This window comes from Manis javanica, chromosome 4 (genome assembly GCF_040802235.1).
Source record: "Manis javanica isolate MJ-LG chromosome 4, MJ_LKY, whole genome shotgun sequence".
Taxonomy (NCBI): Eukaryota; Metazoa; Chordata; class Mammalia; order Pholidota; family Manidae; genus Manis; species Manis javanica.
This window is the reverse complement of record NC_133159.1, coordinates 146,751,696-146,767,683: the sequence shown is the minus strand read 5'-3', so window position 1 is coordinate 146,767,683 and position 15,988 is coordinate 146,751,696. Positions and strand designations below refer to the sequence as shown.

Here is a 15,988-nt window from a genome sequence, read left to right as displayed (position 1 = left end):
AAAGGACTGGAATCCATAACTGTCTGGTTTCAGAGCCTATGTGTATTTCTGTTATGCCATATACATCAAATGACAATACAACGTTTGAGTCAGTTGAGAGCCTTATAGGAGAGGAAAATCATAGGATCAGTTAAAAGATTTGATACATAAGACATGTAAAAGCAGAATAACAATTTAAAGGTATATCAAAGGATTTATTTTTATAAATTATACTTCACTCTTAACAGTAAATTACCCATGTACTTTTTTATACTTTCCCTTCAGTTTTGTTTATGCATAGGTATTTTCACATAACAGAATTCATAATACCTCGTTTGGAGTGTCCTTTTTTTCATTGAACTTAATGTGGAATTTTTTTTGCAACTTGTTTAGTTTTTATAATTATTGGCTTCGTAACGATTGAATTGTATACATAACCATCTCATTACTAGATTGGGAACTATGATTTTTTTCAGTATTATAGTAGGCACTGTTATCAAACGAGGTATTATTTACTTTTTCTTTTAAATGACTTAGGATAAATTTCTAAGCCTGAGATTACTAAATTAAAATGTAGAATTTATTTCTATGACTAAGTTTTGTCATTTTGGGGCGTTGTAAAACTGAAAGGCAAACGGAAGGAACAACTCGCCTCCTGCTGCACCCCCGTGCAGTAAACCTTTTCCCAAACTAGTTTCTCGAATTTGAGAAATTTACTCAGGTTTGGTTTTTTGGGACAATGATAATCGAACCACGTTTAGGCTATACAGGATTTTTTTTTTTTAATAAGAATTTGGCGAGATCATGATTAATTTTATTTGAGAATATTGAAGTGTACTTTCCTGGCAAAGAAAACGGGTCTTAGGAGGGCTAGAAGGCTGACAAGCTTCAATGGAGTGATTTGGAGCTGGAGAACTCGAGAACGTTTCTCTGGTTGAATTTGGTCTCGGAAAGCCTTGATTGTTATGGGATCCTATAGCCATTTGTCTTCGAACCTTTTCGCCTAATTTGGCTCAAGAGTCGCAATTACCCCTTCTGCTTTTTCGATGCCTTTGGCTGTTGTAAAGTTCAGCAATTTGAATTGAATGGCACTGATTGCTCAGATAAGAACTCGGCAAGGCTGACAGGTGTCTCCTCTCCGTTGGTCTACAGAGCTTAAGAATGAGACTTTGCGTTCCCAAATAAACTTGATGCACGGGTTAAATCACCAGTTTCAGTCTAACGGAGAAGACTTTAAGGCTCTGGGATTTGCCCGAGTCCTCCTCCGGGCTCTCGCCTTCCGGTGCCGCCAATTATCTTGGGTCTGTTCTCATTGCTGAGGCTCCCCCTAACCTCGCTTCGGGATTGGTAGCTGGAGTTCTGCTCTGGCGGGTGATTGGTTGGCTGAGCGCGCCCGGCGATTGGGCACCAGGAGTCGGGGGGTGGGAGGCGGGAATTCGTCCGGGAGAGCGCTGGGGAGGAGACCTGGTGGGAGCTGGGAAGACAGCAGATTCCGCGGCCCGAGCCGGCCAGCCGGCCCAGGGAACAGGTTCCCGGGAGGAAGAGCGAGGGGCTCGTGACCTTTCTTCTTTGCCAGGGCTCCGCCATATTTGCACCAGGTTCCTTTTCTCCAGTGACCCGGAGCGCTGTCAGCGTTGCTTCAGTTTTCCTCCGGACTGCAAGCCTTGTCCTGCGGCGAGGGCGCGAAGCCTGCGAGGAGGGTGCCTTCCTTCGCCCACCCCCCTGGATCACAGGGCGGGGATCACAGGCTGCGGGAGGAGGCGTGTGGGGAAGAAAACCCGGGGAGAAGGGAGCCTGCCCTCACCTGGGAGCAGAGGCCTGTTAGCAGCCCGCGGCCCCGCCTTAACTGTTGGCGACCCGGCGCGAAGGCGGGAGGCAGTTCGGTTTTTTTGTCCTTCATGCACTGTTTGAGGGGAAGCCACCCCATTTTGAGGTGCGTGTTCAAACAACTATGGCGAGGGACAGATTGCTTTCCAGGTTCTATTCGAGTAACTAGGCCAGCATTGAGTTGTTCGTTTAGATGAAAGAATTAGATTATGCCAAATCTCATTCTCAGAGTTTCACAGAATCACAAAATATTGGAACTGGAAAATACCTTAGAATAGTGGTTCTTATATTGGTAGCTAAGGTTAAGGTTATTATTGGCGTCATAATCCATTGGAGTGCTATTTTAACCATCTCTCCATCCTCTGATTGAATTTACCATTTTTTCCCCCAACTGTTGCAAATAATTCTTCAGGTGATGACAGTGTTGGGTATCTGGTTTTCTTTGAAAGCATTGTTTCAGTGTTGAATTTCATTACTGTTGCAGTTAAGAATCTGAAGTAAACAAGAAGGCATGATGTCTTCAGTGTGGTCTGAATATACAATTGGTGGGGTGAAGATCAATTTTCCTTGTAAAGCTTATCCATCACAGCTTGCTATGATGAATTCTGTAAGTATTTTTCAACAGTTATTTTAAATGTTTATTAAGATCCAGATGCTTATAATACATAACATGCATTGAATCTGTGACTGCATTCATCTTCTAAGAGTACATGGATTGAAAAAATTTGCTGGGTTCATTGAAGAACAAACTAACTTGAAAAAGTTATACTGATCACTGCTAAACTGTATGTCCGTGGTTGGAAGGCAACAAAGAACAATCTGAGAAATGTTGCCAATACATTTAAAACTTTATTTACAGAATTACCTCCTTCTACAGAGTATTTACTGTCTTCTACATAATACTATATTTCTCACCATAATTTTTGGAGATATTTCAGTCATGTGGAAAATTAATATACAAACTTGAGTAAATTAATTTTCCAGCTTTGTTAAATCTTAATATTTTGGCATATTTATTTTATACCTTATTTACGAGTAACAAGATTGCTAGAATCCTGAATTTGTTCTTTTTCTTTCCTAGCCATGTTTTTATACACAGACTTGCATAAATGTGTATCTGTAAAAAATGTAGAATATTACTTTACATATTTTAAAACTCTGTACAATGATATATTTTACCTACCTTTCTGCAGAGCTTGATTTTTTTTTTCTTAGCATTTTTACGACAGCCCTGTTGGTTGCTAATCCATCTTAATTGCTGTATAGTATTCCATTATGTGACTATACAATGATTTTTTTTTTGTCCCATTCCTTTTGATAGACATTTAGATTCACATTCTTTTTCAATTATAAGCCAGTATATACATAGGACTGGATTTGCTGGAGTTGGGTTTCAACTTTACTGGAAATTGTTAATTTCTGTGCAAAGTGGTATAAAAATTTACAATCCCACTAGCAGTATTATTCCTCATTAAGTTTTCATCAAAGGTACTGTGTAGTCTAGTTTAATAGAAGATGGTGTTTGCATAATTCAGGCACAAATTGCTTTTTTTCATTTCTTTTGTACTTGATGTACTTTTAAGTCCAACATAATTTTAGGGAACAGAATAAAGTCTATATTTAATTAAGTACTAGTTCCCCCTTCTGCTATTGCTATGTTCCCTGAAGTACAACCTTACCTCTCATTGTTGTATTTGTACTCCTCAGGGAGAGACCCTATGAAGTAAATTGATTTTCTGTTGTTTTTGTGTCCGTAGATTGTGAGAGGATTAAACAGTAAGCAACATTGTTTGTTGGAGAGCCCTACAGGAAGTGGGAAAAGCTTAGCTTTACTTTGTTCAACTTTAGCATGGCAGCAGTCTCTCAGTGGTAAGTAATTAGTTGATTCTTCAGGTTGCTCACTGGGACCTGAAAAAAATACAAAGCACATTTTATCCAGAATGATTCAACCATGTTCTAGCTACTTTAAACTATTCTCTTTTAAGATGTTTATAATAAGTTATTTCTATCTTTGGAAGGAGTTTCAATATAGCAAAATATATTCAGTCAATCCTAAAACAATTTTAAACATAATGAAGTCCTTTATTTGATGATTCAGAGTATACCTAAGAATCTTGGAATTTTAGGGTTATCATTATGAATAACTATGATAATTTGTATATAAAAGATGCAAGAAATGGGGCTGTCATCTGATGCATGTTTATAACATATATATAATTGAATAATTGCTTTTTTTGAAGAAAAAATTTTTTAAATAAATTCTTTAATATATTTGCTTATCTGTCCCTTCCTTATAATATTAAAACTATATGCACTATATAAAGAAAACATTCTAGTTGATCTTTCTACCTTTTGGATGCCAGATAAGCAGAAGTTTTGTTTTCATCAACTTTTATGTATATTGTTTTATGAACTATATTATTTCCCATTACTTTTACTTTATTTGCTAACAAATGCCTAGTAACATTTACTTTTATGAAAGACTATCTAGTTTTCACTGAAAATAGAAGTAGAATTTAAAGTTAGCCATGAGTGTGTGCATATGTATGTGTATATGCATGTATATATGTTTGTTTTTTAAAAAGGAATGTTTGTGCTACTAATTAGACCATTAAAAATAAACGGTAAGTATTTTATAACTTTTGGCTGTCCATTTTGTTAGTCTTTGAAAAAAATGAAATTATCTTTGATAACTTAAAATTTTTATGGGAGACTCTAGAAAGTAGAATTAGAGATTTATATAAAACAGATGGGAAAATAATGTGCTATTTATAGAAAATAGTGTGCTATTTATAGCATATTTTTAGTATCTGCAAATTGCATATTTATACATATAGGCACACAATGTAGACCTATTACAATTATGTATTATATTTCAGTATTAAAAATTACCCATTTTACTTAGTTTTGAATATTGACCTTAAAATGCGTTTTGGCACATGTATCTGAATTGATATATCATGAAACATGTTTCTATTTGAAATAGAAGTATAATGTGGGAATGATTTAACCCTAATGTGTTTCTGATATTATTTACTATATTGAACTTTCAAATTTTTCATTTAGGGAAATGGCAGTCACTAAGAATATACTTTAGGTCTTTAATCCTCCCTGCTTGATACTTTAATAACTCTCAATATAAATGAATACTTGAGTGGTTGTGCTTTTATTATGTTATTAATCTCTTACTAGATTTTTGTATATTATGTAAATTGATGGTAACTTCTCTGTAAATGTTTCTGGCATAAGTGTTTCTCTACTGTCCTAATTTGATGTTGCAGGTAGTGTAACCACCTTGCCCAGATCTTCCAGGTGCTTCCTGATTTTAGGGCTGAAAATCATCCTGGGAAACTCCCTAATGCTGGGCAAACGGGGGTGGTTACTCACTTCAGCGGCAGAGGAAGATTAATGATTTTTTAATTAGAAATATTATAAATAGAGGTTCTTTCATTTTTAGGGAAACAAGTCGATGAAAATTTAAGTGAAAAAGCTGAATTACCATTGTCATGTTGTTGTACATGCCATTCAAAGAATTTTGCAAATGATGACGTGAACCAAGGAACTTCACATCATTTCAACAGTCCAAGTATACCACCTTCTGAAAGAAGTGGCACTTCGTCAACTTGTCATGGTAGTTTATATTTTGCCTGGGTTTGTTGGTATCTGTAATGGGAGCCTTAATTATTGCTCTTATGGGACCTAATTTATAAAAATTTAGTTAGCATAACTGATTATGTATCTCCACCCAATTTCTCTAGAATTATTTTTAGATAACACACTGGTCAGAAATCCTTGATTGTTTTACTTGTGGCTTGGATTTTAATTTATTCAGATATTTTGCTAGCTTAAATTACTTTTTTGAAGAAGGTAAGGCAAAATGAATGATATTCAGAAATCAATGTTATTTGTAGGCAGTATGTTAGAATTTTATAAAGCATATTAATTTCTGTTGTAAGACAAAACTCTAATTAGCCTGATTCATTCTTCGTAAGTTTGCCTGAATTTCTGAGGCCAGTGTCCTGCATGAGGATCAGGTATGTTTTAAGTATGATCCTTAAGTAGGTCTTATTTATTTAAGAGAAGTATATTAAGGATAAGATGATTAATTTAAAAATATTTCTTTGGCTTTGACTATATTGAAAGGATTAACCATTATTTGCCTAAGCCAGAAACCTAGGAGACATCCTGTACACTTTGCTATTCCTTGTTGCTCCATGTAAATTTTTATCTCCTTTGATATCTCCCTAGTCCAAACTACCATTTCTTGTTTAGAGGATGCATTAATATCTTTTCCTGCTTCACTCATGCTGTTCCTTAACTAATCACTGGCAGGGAGAAAAGAGGTTGTCATGATTAAGTCTAAACAGTATTTACTTCCTAAAATCAAGGATAGAGTCATCTCTTTCTAAAGCACGTGACTGGGTGTGGAAGAGGGTAGCTGCGTGAACTAAAGGGTGATTCTGTTAGGGATGAGGAAGACTTGTTGAACAGATGCTGGAGAGGGGATTAATAGTGTTGTCTGTGCTGTTTTGGCCCTTAGCCCTTTTGGCTTCCATTCCTTCAAAGGGTCATGCTTTCTCCTGCCTTAGAGCCTTTGCTTGTGTTAGAGTGTCCCTTCTGAGGAAAGGTCCATCTTAAACTTGTTATCCTGCTCTTCCTCTAGTCTCAGCTTAAATGACACTTCCTAGAGGGAGCCATATTGACCTTTCCATCAGACTAGATTTAGTTTCTCTATTACATTCTGTCATCTCACTGTGCTCTTCATCATCACACTTGTCACAGTTTGTATTATGTGTCTGTGTGCATCTTTTACTAAGTTCTGCAGACTATATACTCCATGAGGTCAGGGACCATGCAGTTGGATTAATATTGTATCCCTAGAACCTAAAAGAGTGCCCAGCATGTAGTAGGTACTAGGTAAATATTGTATGACTGAAGGGAATTGATTCTGAGCTAATTATAAGAACTATAATATTTTTTAAAAAACAGCCTTATTGTTGTATGCTTGACATAACAAACTATATATATATTTAACTGGTACACTTTGATTACTTTTGACATAGGTGTACCTCCATGGAACTTTAACCAACATCAAGATAGTGAACATATCTATCACCTTCAGAATTTTTCTCATAGCCTTCTGTGATCCCTCCTTCCCACACTTCTACGACTGGCCCTCCCCAAACAACCACTGATTTGCTTTCTGTCATAATAGATTTGTTTGCATTTTCTAAAATCTATGAATGGAATCATGCAGTTCGTATGCTTTTTTTGTCTGACTTCTTTTCATTTGACATTACTTTTTTTTTTAAAATCTTTAATCTACACTTTCATGAAAGAATACTATGTTTACTATGCTCTCCCCTATACCAGGTCCCCCCTAAAAACCACATTACAGTCACTGTCCATCAGCATAGCAAAATGTTGTAGAATGACTACTTGTCCTCTCTGTGTTGTACAGCCTTCCCTCCCCTTTCTCCCTCCCCCCCATGCATGCTAATCTTAATACCCCCTTTCTTCATCCCCCCCTTATCACTCCCTGCCCACCCATCCTCCCCAGTTTCTTTCCCTTTGGTACCTGTTAGTCCATTTTTGGGTTCTGTAATTCCGCTGCTGTTTTGTTCCTTCAGTTTTTCCTTTGTTCTTATACTCCTCAGATGAGCGAAATCATTTGGTATTTCTCTTTCTCTGCTTGGCTTATTTCACTGAGCATAATACTCTCCAGCTCCATCCATGTTGCTGCAAATGGTAGGATTTTCCCTCTTCTTATGGCTGAGTAGTATTCCATTGTGTATATGTACCACATCTTCTTTATCCATTCATCTACCGATGGACATTTAGGTTGCTTCCAATTCTTGGCTATTGTAAATACTGCTGCGATAAACATAGGGGTGCATCTGTCTTTCTCAAACTTGATTGCTGCGTTCTTAGGGTAAATTCCTAGGAGTGGAATTCCTGGGTCAAATGGTAGGTCTGTTTTGAGCATTTTGATGCACCTCCATACTGCTTTCCCCAATGGTTGAACTAATTTACATTCCCACCAGCAGTGTAGGAGGGTTCCCCTTTCTCCACAGCCTCGCCAACATTTGTTGTTGTTTGTCTTTTGGATGGCAGCCATCCTTACTGGTATGAGGTGATACTTCACTGTAGTTTTAATTTGCATTTCTCTGATAATTAGCGATGTGGAGCATCTTTTCATGTGTCTGTTGGCCATCTGTATTTCTTTTTTAGAGAACTGTCTGTTCAGTTCCTCTGCCCATTTTTTAATTGGGTTATTTGTTTTTTGTTTGTTGAGGCGTGTGAGCTCTTTATATATTCTGGACGTCAAGCCTTTATCGGATCTGTCATTTTCAAATATATTCTCCCATACTGTAGGGTTCCTTTTTGTTCTATTGATGGTGTCTTTCGCTGTACAGAAGCTTTTCAGCTTAATGTAGTCCCACTTGCTCATTTTTGCTGTTGTTTTCCTTGCCCGGGGAGATATGTTCAAGAAGAGGTCACTCATGTTTATGTCTAAGAGGTTTTTGCCTATGTTTTTTTCCAAGAGTTTAATGGTTTCATGACTTACATTCAGGTCTTTGATCCATTTTGAGTTTACCTTTGTATAAGGGGTTAGACAATGGTCCAGTTTCATTCTCCTACATGTAGCTGTCCAGTTTTGCCAGCACCATCTGTTGAAGAGACTGTCATTTTGCTGTTGTATGTCCATGGCTCCTTTATCAAATATTAATTGACCATATATGTTTGGGTTAATTTCTGGAGTCTCTAATCTGTTCCACTGGTCTGTGGCTCTGTTCTTGTGCCAGTACAAAATTGTCTTGATTACTATGGCTTTGTAGTAGAGCTTGAAGTTGGGGAGTGAGATCCCCCCTACTTTATTCTTCTTTTTCAGGATTGCTTTGGCTATTTGGAGTCTTTGGTGTTTCCATATTAATTTTTGAATTATTTGTTCCAGTTCATTGAAGAATGTTGCTGGTAATTTGATAGGGATTGCATCAAATCTGTATATTGCTTTGGGCAGGATGGCCATTTTGACGATATTAATTCTTCCTAGCCATGAGCATGGGATGAGTTTCCATTTATTAGTGTCCCCTTTAATTTCTCTTAAGAGTGACTTGTAGTTTTCAGAGTATAAGTCTTTCACTTCTTTGGTTAGGTTTATTCCTAGGTATTTTATTCTTTTTGATGCAATGGTGAATGGAATTGTTTTCCTGATTTCTCTTTCTATTGGTTCATTGTTAGTGTATAGGAAAGCTACAGATTTCTGTGTGTTAATTTTGTATCCTGCAACTTTGCTGTATTCCGATATCAGTTCTAGTAGTTTTGGAGTGGAGTCTTTAGGGTTTTTTATGTACAGTATCACATCATCTGCAAATAGTGACAGTTTAACTTCTTCTTTACCAATCTGGATTCCTTGTATTTCTTTGTTTTGTCTGATTGCCGTGGCTAGGACCTCCAGTACTATGTTAAATAACAGTGGGGAGAGTGGGCATCCCTGTCTGGTTCCCGATCTCAGAGGAAATGCTTTCAGCTTCTCGCTGTTCAGTATAATGTTGGCAGTGGTTTTATCATATATGGCCTTTATTATGTTGAGGTACTTGCCCTCTATTCCCATTTTGCTGAGAGTTTTTATCATGAATGGATGGTGAATTTTGTCAAATGCTTTTTCAGCATCTATGGAGATGATCATGTGGTTTTGTCTTTCTTTTTGTTGATGTGGTGGATGATGTTGATGGATTTTCGAATGTTGTACCATCCTTGCATCCCTGGGATGAATCCCACTTGGTCATGGTGTATGATCCTTTTGATACACTGTTGAATTCTGTTTGCTAATATTTTATTGAGTATTTTTGCATCTACATTCATCAGGGATATTGGTCTGTAATTTTCTTTTTTGGTGGGGTCTTTGCCTGGTTTTGGTATTAGGGTGATGTTGGCTTCATAGAATGAGTTTGGGAGTATTCCCTCCTCTTCTATTTTTTGGAACACTTTAAGGAGAATGGGTATTATGTCTTCTCTGTGTGTCTGATAAAATTCCGAGGTAAATCCGTCCGGCCCCGGGGTTTTGTTCTTGGGTAGTTTTTTGATTACCGTTTCAATTTCTTTGCTCGTAATTGGTTTGTTTAACTTTTGTGTTTCTTCCTTGGTCAGTCTTGGGAGGTTGTATTTTTCTAGGAAGTTGTCCATTTCTTCTAGATTTTCCGGCTTGTTGGCATAAAGGTTTTCATAGTAGTCTTTAATAATTCTTTGTATTTCTGTGGATTCTGTCATGATTTTTCCATTCTCATTTCTGATTATGTTGGTTTGTGTTGACTCTCTTTTTCTCTTAATAAGTTTGGCTAGAGGCTTATCTATTTTGTTTATTTTCTCAAAGAACCAGCTCTTGGTTTTGTTGATTTTTGCTATTGTTTTCTTCTCAATTTTGTTTATTTTTTCTCTGATCTTTATTATGTCCCTCCTTCTGCTGACTTTAGGCCTCATTTGTTCTTCTTTTTCCAGTTTCGATAATTGTGATGTTAGACTATTCATTTGGGATTGTTCTTCCTTCTTCAAGTGTGCCTGGATTGCTGTATACTTTCCTCTTAAGACTGCTTTCACTGCATCCCACAGAAGTTGGGGCTTTGTTTTGTTGTCATTTGTTTCTATATATTCCTTGATCTCTATTTTGATTTGTTTATTGATCCATTGATTATTTAGAAGCATGTTGTTAAGCCTCCATGTGTTTGTGAGCCTTTTTGTTTTCTTTGTAGAATTTAGTTCTAGTTTTATACCTTTGTGGTCTGAAAAATTGGTTGGTAGAATTTCAATATTTTGGAATTTACTGAGGCTCTTTTTGTGAGGTAGTATGTGGTCTATTCTGGAGAATGTTCCATGTGCACTTGAGAAGAATGTATATCCTGTTGCTTTGGGATGTAGAGTTCTATAGATGTCTATTAGGTCCATCTGTTCTAGTGTGTTGTTCAGTGCCTCCGTGTCCTTACTTATTTTCTGCCTGTTGGATCTATCCTTTGGGGTGAGTGGTGTGTTGAAATCTCCTAAAATGAATGCATTGCAGTCTATTTCCCTCTTTAGTTCTGTTAGTATTTGTTTCACAAATGCTGGTGCTCCTGTGTTGGGTGCATATATATTTAGAATGGTTATATCCTCTTTTTGGACTGAGCCCTTTATCATTATGTAGTGTCCTTCTTTATTTCTTGTTACTCTCTTTGTTTTGAAGTCTATTTTGTCTGATATTAGTACTGCAACCCCTGCTTTCTTCTCACTGTTGTTTGCCTGAAATATGTTTTTCTATCCCTTGACTTTTAGTCTGTGCATGTCTTTGGGTTTTAGGTGGTTTCTTGTAAGCAGCATATAGATGGGTCTTGCTTTTTTATCCATTCTATTACTCTGTGTCTTTTGATTGGTGCATTAAGTCCATTTACATTTAGGGTGACTAGTGAGAGATATGTACTTATTGCCATTTCAGGCTTTAGATTCGTGGTTAACAAAGGTTCAAGGTTAGCTTCTTTAGTATCTTACTGCCTAACTTAGCTCGCTTATTGAGCTGTTATATACACTGTCTGGAGATTCTTTTCTTCTCTCCCTTCTTATTCCTCCTCCTCCATTCTTCATATGTTGTGTGTTTTGTTCTGTGCTCTTTTTAGGGGTGCTCCCATCTAGAGCAGTCCCTGTAGGATGCCCTGTAGAGGTGGTTTGTGGGAAGCAAATTCCCTCAGCTTTTGCTTGTCTGGGAATTGTTTAATCCCGCCATCATATTTAAATGATAGTCGTGCTGGATACAGTATCCTTGGTTCAAGTCCCTTCTGTTTCATTGCATTAAATGTATCATGCCATTCTCTTCTGGCCTGCAGGGTTTCTGTCAAGAAGTCTGATGTTAGCCTGATGGGTTTTCCTTTATAGGTGACCTTTTTCTCTCTAGCTGCCTTTAAAACTCTTTCCTTGTACTTGATCCTTGCCATTTTAATTATTATGTGTCTTGGTGTTGTTTTCCTTGTATCCTTTCTGTTGGGGGTTCTATGTATTTCCGTGGTCTGTTCGATTATTTCCTCCCCCAGTTTTGGGAAGTTTTCAGCAATTATTTCTTCAAAGAGACTTTCTATCCCTTTTCCTCTTTCTTCTTCTTCTGGTACCCCTATAATACGAATATTATTCCTTTGGGATTGGTCACATAGTTCTTTTAGTGTTGTTCCATTCCTGGAGATCCTTTTATCTCTATGTCAGCTTCTATACGTTCCTGTTCTCTGGTTTCTATTCCTTCAGTGGCCTCTTGCATCTTATCCATTCTGCTTATAAATCCTTCCAGGGTTTGTTTCACTTCTGTGATCTCCTTCCTGACATGTGTGATCTCCCTCCGGACTTCATCCCATTGCTCTTTTGAGAAGCAGGTCATCTCATCCCATTACTCTTGCATTTTTCTCTGCATCTCTGTCATCATGTTCATGATTTTTATTTTGAATTCTTTTTCAGGAAGACTGGTTAGGTCTGTCTCCTCAGGTGTTGTCTCTGTGATCTTTGTCTTCCTGTAGTTTTGTCTTTTCATGGTGATAGAGATAGTTTGCAGAGCTGGTACGAGTGACAGCTGGAAGAGCGTTCCTTCTTGTTGGTTTGTGGCCTTCCTCTCCTGGGAGAATAGCGACCTCTAGTGGCTTATGCTTGGCAGCTGTGTGCAGACAGGTTTTCTGCTACCTGCCCGTTTGCTATGGAGTTTATCTCCGCTGTTGCTGTGGGCGTGGCCTGGCTGGGTTGCTCCTCCAAAATGGTGGAGCACCGTTGGAGGGGGATTGGCCAGGAGGCTATTTATCTCTGTAAGGGGCCTCTGTGCTCCCTGTTGCCCAGGGGGTTAGAGTGCCCAGAGATCCCCAGATTCCCTGCCTCTGGGCTAAGTGTCCTGTCCTGCCCCTTTAAGACTTCCAAAAAGCACTCTCCGAAGCAAAACAACAACAACAACGAAAGAGAAAAAAGAAAAATTAAAATAAATAATTTTTTTAAAAAAAGGGAAAAACGCGCTATTTTCTTTGTCCTCAGGCGCCGGTGTCAGGCACCTGCTCACCGGTCTTGCTACCCTGTTTCCCTAGTATTGGGGTCCCTGTCCCTTTAAGGCTTCCAAAAAGCCCTCTCCAAAAAAAAAAAAAAACCGCTCCCGTTTCTTTGTTCTCCAGCGTGGGCCTCAGGCACCCGCCCACTGGTCTTGCCGCCCTGTTTCCCTAGTGTCCAGGACCCCACGCATGCACTGTGTCTGTGCTCTGTTCCGGAATGCTGGGGCTGGGTGTTCAGCAGCCCTGGGCTCCCTAGCCCTCCTTGCTGATTCCTCTCCACCCCCTGGGAGCCGGGGGGAGGGGCGCTTGGGTCCCGCCGGGCCGGGGCTTGTATCTTACCCCCTTCGCGAGGCGCTGGGTTCTCGCAGGTGTGGATGTGATCTGGATGTTGTCCTGTGTCCTCTGGTCTCTATTTTAGGAAGAGTTGTCTTTGTTATATTTTCATAGATATATGTGATTTTGGGAGGAGATTTCCGCTGCTCTACTCACGTCACCATCCTGGCTCCGCCGCTCTTAAGATTACTTTTTTGAATTCACCCATGTTGCATTTATCAACAGCTTGCTCCTTTTTATTTCTGAAGAACATTTTATTACTTTTATGATAGTCAAAAATGTCTCCAGACATTCCCCAAAGTCCCTGGCATGGGGGTGTTCAAATGGAACCAGTTGAGAACCACAGATACAGATTTGTGGATCTTTTGCCAGTTTTCCAGGGAATTGCAGAGCCCAAATTACATGTTTTTCTAACATATATATGGAAATGTAAAGGACTAAGGATACCCACTTTTGAGAAGCAGGTCAAGGTGAGAAGACTTGATCTTCCTGACTTATTGCATATAAAGCTATAGTGATTAAAATAGTTTGGTATTAGCACAGTGGAAAAATAGAGAACCCTAATTCAGTTCCACATGTGCCCAGAAATGTGGTTTGTTATAGAAGTATTCCTACAGAGCAAAGCGCAAAGAAAGAATTTTCCCAGAAGTGGTACTTTTCTTATTTATTTATTTTGGTATCATTAATCTACAATTACATGAGGAACATTATGTTTACTAGACTCCCCCGTTCACTAAGTCCCCCCCCGCATACCCCATTACATTCACTGTCCATCAGTGTAGTAAGATGCTGTAGAATCACTACTTGTCTTCTCTGTGTTTTACAGCCCTCCCTGTGCTCCCCCCTACATTATGTGTGCTAATAGTAATGCCCCCCTTTTTTTCCCCATTCTCCCTCCCTTCCCACCCATCCTCCCTAGTTCCTCCCTTTGGTAACTGTTAATCCATTCTTGGGTTCTGGGAGTCTGCTGCTGTTTTGTTCCTTCAGTTTTTTTCTTTGTCCTTATACTCCACAGATGTGTGAAATCATTCGGTACTTGTCTTTCTCTGCCTGGCTTATTTCACTGAGCATAATACCCTCTAGCTCCATCCATGTTGTTGCAAATGGTAGGATCTGTTTTCTTCTTATGGCTGAATAATATTCCATTGTGTATATGTACCACATCTTCTTTATCCATTCATCTACTGATAGATACTTAGGTTGCTTCCATTTCTTGGCTGTTGTAAATAGTGCTGCGATAAACGTAGGGGTGAATATAGATGCATTTAGTTTTTTTTCAAACTGGGCTGCTGCATTCTTAGGGTAAATTCCTAGGAGTGGAACTCCTGGGTCAAATGGTATTTCTAGTTTTACTTTTTTGAGGAACCTCCATAATGCTTTCCACAATGGTTGAACTAATTTACATTCACACCAGCAGCGTAGGAGGTTCCCCTTTCTCCACAACTTCGCCAACCTTTGTTGTTTGTCTTTTGGATGGTGGCGATCCTTACTGGTGTGAGGTGACATCTCATTGTGGTTTTAATTTCTCTGATGAGTAGCAGTATGGAGCATCTTTTCATGTGTATGTTGGCCATCTGAATTTCTTCTTTGGATAAGTGTCCAGATCCTGTGCCCATTTTTTAATTGGATTATTTGCTTTTTCTTTGTTGAGGTATGCAAGATCTTTACATGTTTTGGATGTTGGTACTTTTCTAATGTTTATTGATATCCATATGGAAAAAGTTGAAATCAGAGCCCTACTTTACTCTCTACATCAAAATCCATTCCACAAGTAGATTGAAGACCTATGTATGAAAGGCAAAACTATTAAGATTTTAGAATATTGTGTTTTCAAGCTATGTTCCTAGGAGTCTTTGGAAAAAACACGGCTTGTACAGGGAAGGTGACACTGGATTATGAAAATTCTAGGTCTTTCATCCTATTTTGCAAATTTTAAGCAATATTTCTTTAAAAAAATACAGTCCTCATCAGATAAAGCTTGAAAACCAATGTTGTGTGACATAGATTAACTTCTGTTTGTATAGACTTAAACTTCTTTTTTTTGAAAGTAGCATTGGACTTTCTTAAAGGGCATTTTCCCTTGAGAGTCTAAATCCTTTTATGCTAGGGACTGTTTTTTCTTCATTGCTTTTCCATGGTATCTGGAATTGTATGGACTCTATAAAATAAATGCTCGTTAAATGAATTCAAGCCCTGGGAGTGGAGGAAATGTATAAAGAGCAGAGAGGAAGAAAGGTACTTTAAAGAACACTCATATTTAGGGAAAGGAAGAAACTAAGGTATAGGAACTGTTATGAACAGTGTTATAGATTCTAAAAAAAAAAGGAAATGCATTTGTTATATTCCAAGAAGATGGTATTATGTCTGGGTGTGTGCCTGGAGGTTATGCTTATGGATTTTGGAGTCAGAGAGCAGGAGTCAGTCACATCCAGGCTTTGTCTCTTACTAGGTCTATGATATTGGGCATGTTACTTAAGTTTTTAAACCTAATATTCACATTTATAAAATGGAAATAATTATATTTAGTGATTAAGAGGTCATTGATGACCTTGAGATTGAGCTTTCAGGATTGTGGGATAAAAGACAGATTATAGGAAAGTTTATTGTATTCTTAAGCCTAAAACACATTGAGAAGTTTAGTAGGAAAGGAACATTGAGACACTGTAAGGAAAAATTTTTATATAGATAAAATACACGTCTTGAGATAATCTTACAGTTATATATATTTTTAAAAGCACATTTTGGGAGTGGTTTCCAAAAGCATAAAAATTCAAAATTGAACTTACCTATTGAAGACATATTCTCAAAATGTT

At 38.1% G+C, this 15,988-nt stretch overlaps 1 protein-coding gene across 2 annotated transcripts in view; it reads left to right on the top strand.

Moving 5' to 3' along the window:
- The first annotated feature begins 84 nt into the window (after positions 1-84).
- The window catches only part of BRIP1 (BRCA1 interacting DNA helicase 1), a 185,545-nt gene continuing 169,641 nt past the window's right edge, over positions 85-15,988 (top strand). The window contains exons 1-4 of one of the 2 annotated variants that reach the window (XM_037004066.2): positions 85-1,912; positions 2,291-2,413; positions 3,564-3,675; positions 5,264-5,437. In XM_037004066.2, the coding sequence (XP_036859961.1) occupies positions 2,318-2,413; positions 3,564-3,675; positions 5,264-5,437 (382 nt within the window). In that variant the 5' untranslated portion in view covers positions 85-1,912; positions 2,291-2,317. Of the gene's footprint in view, positions 2,414-3,563; positions 3,676-5,263; positions 5,438-15,988 lie in introns of both variants that reach the window. The other variant, XM_073235313.1, reaches the window with a different exon arrangement.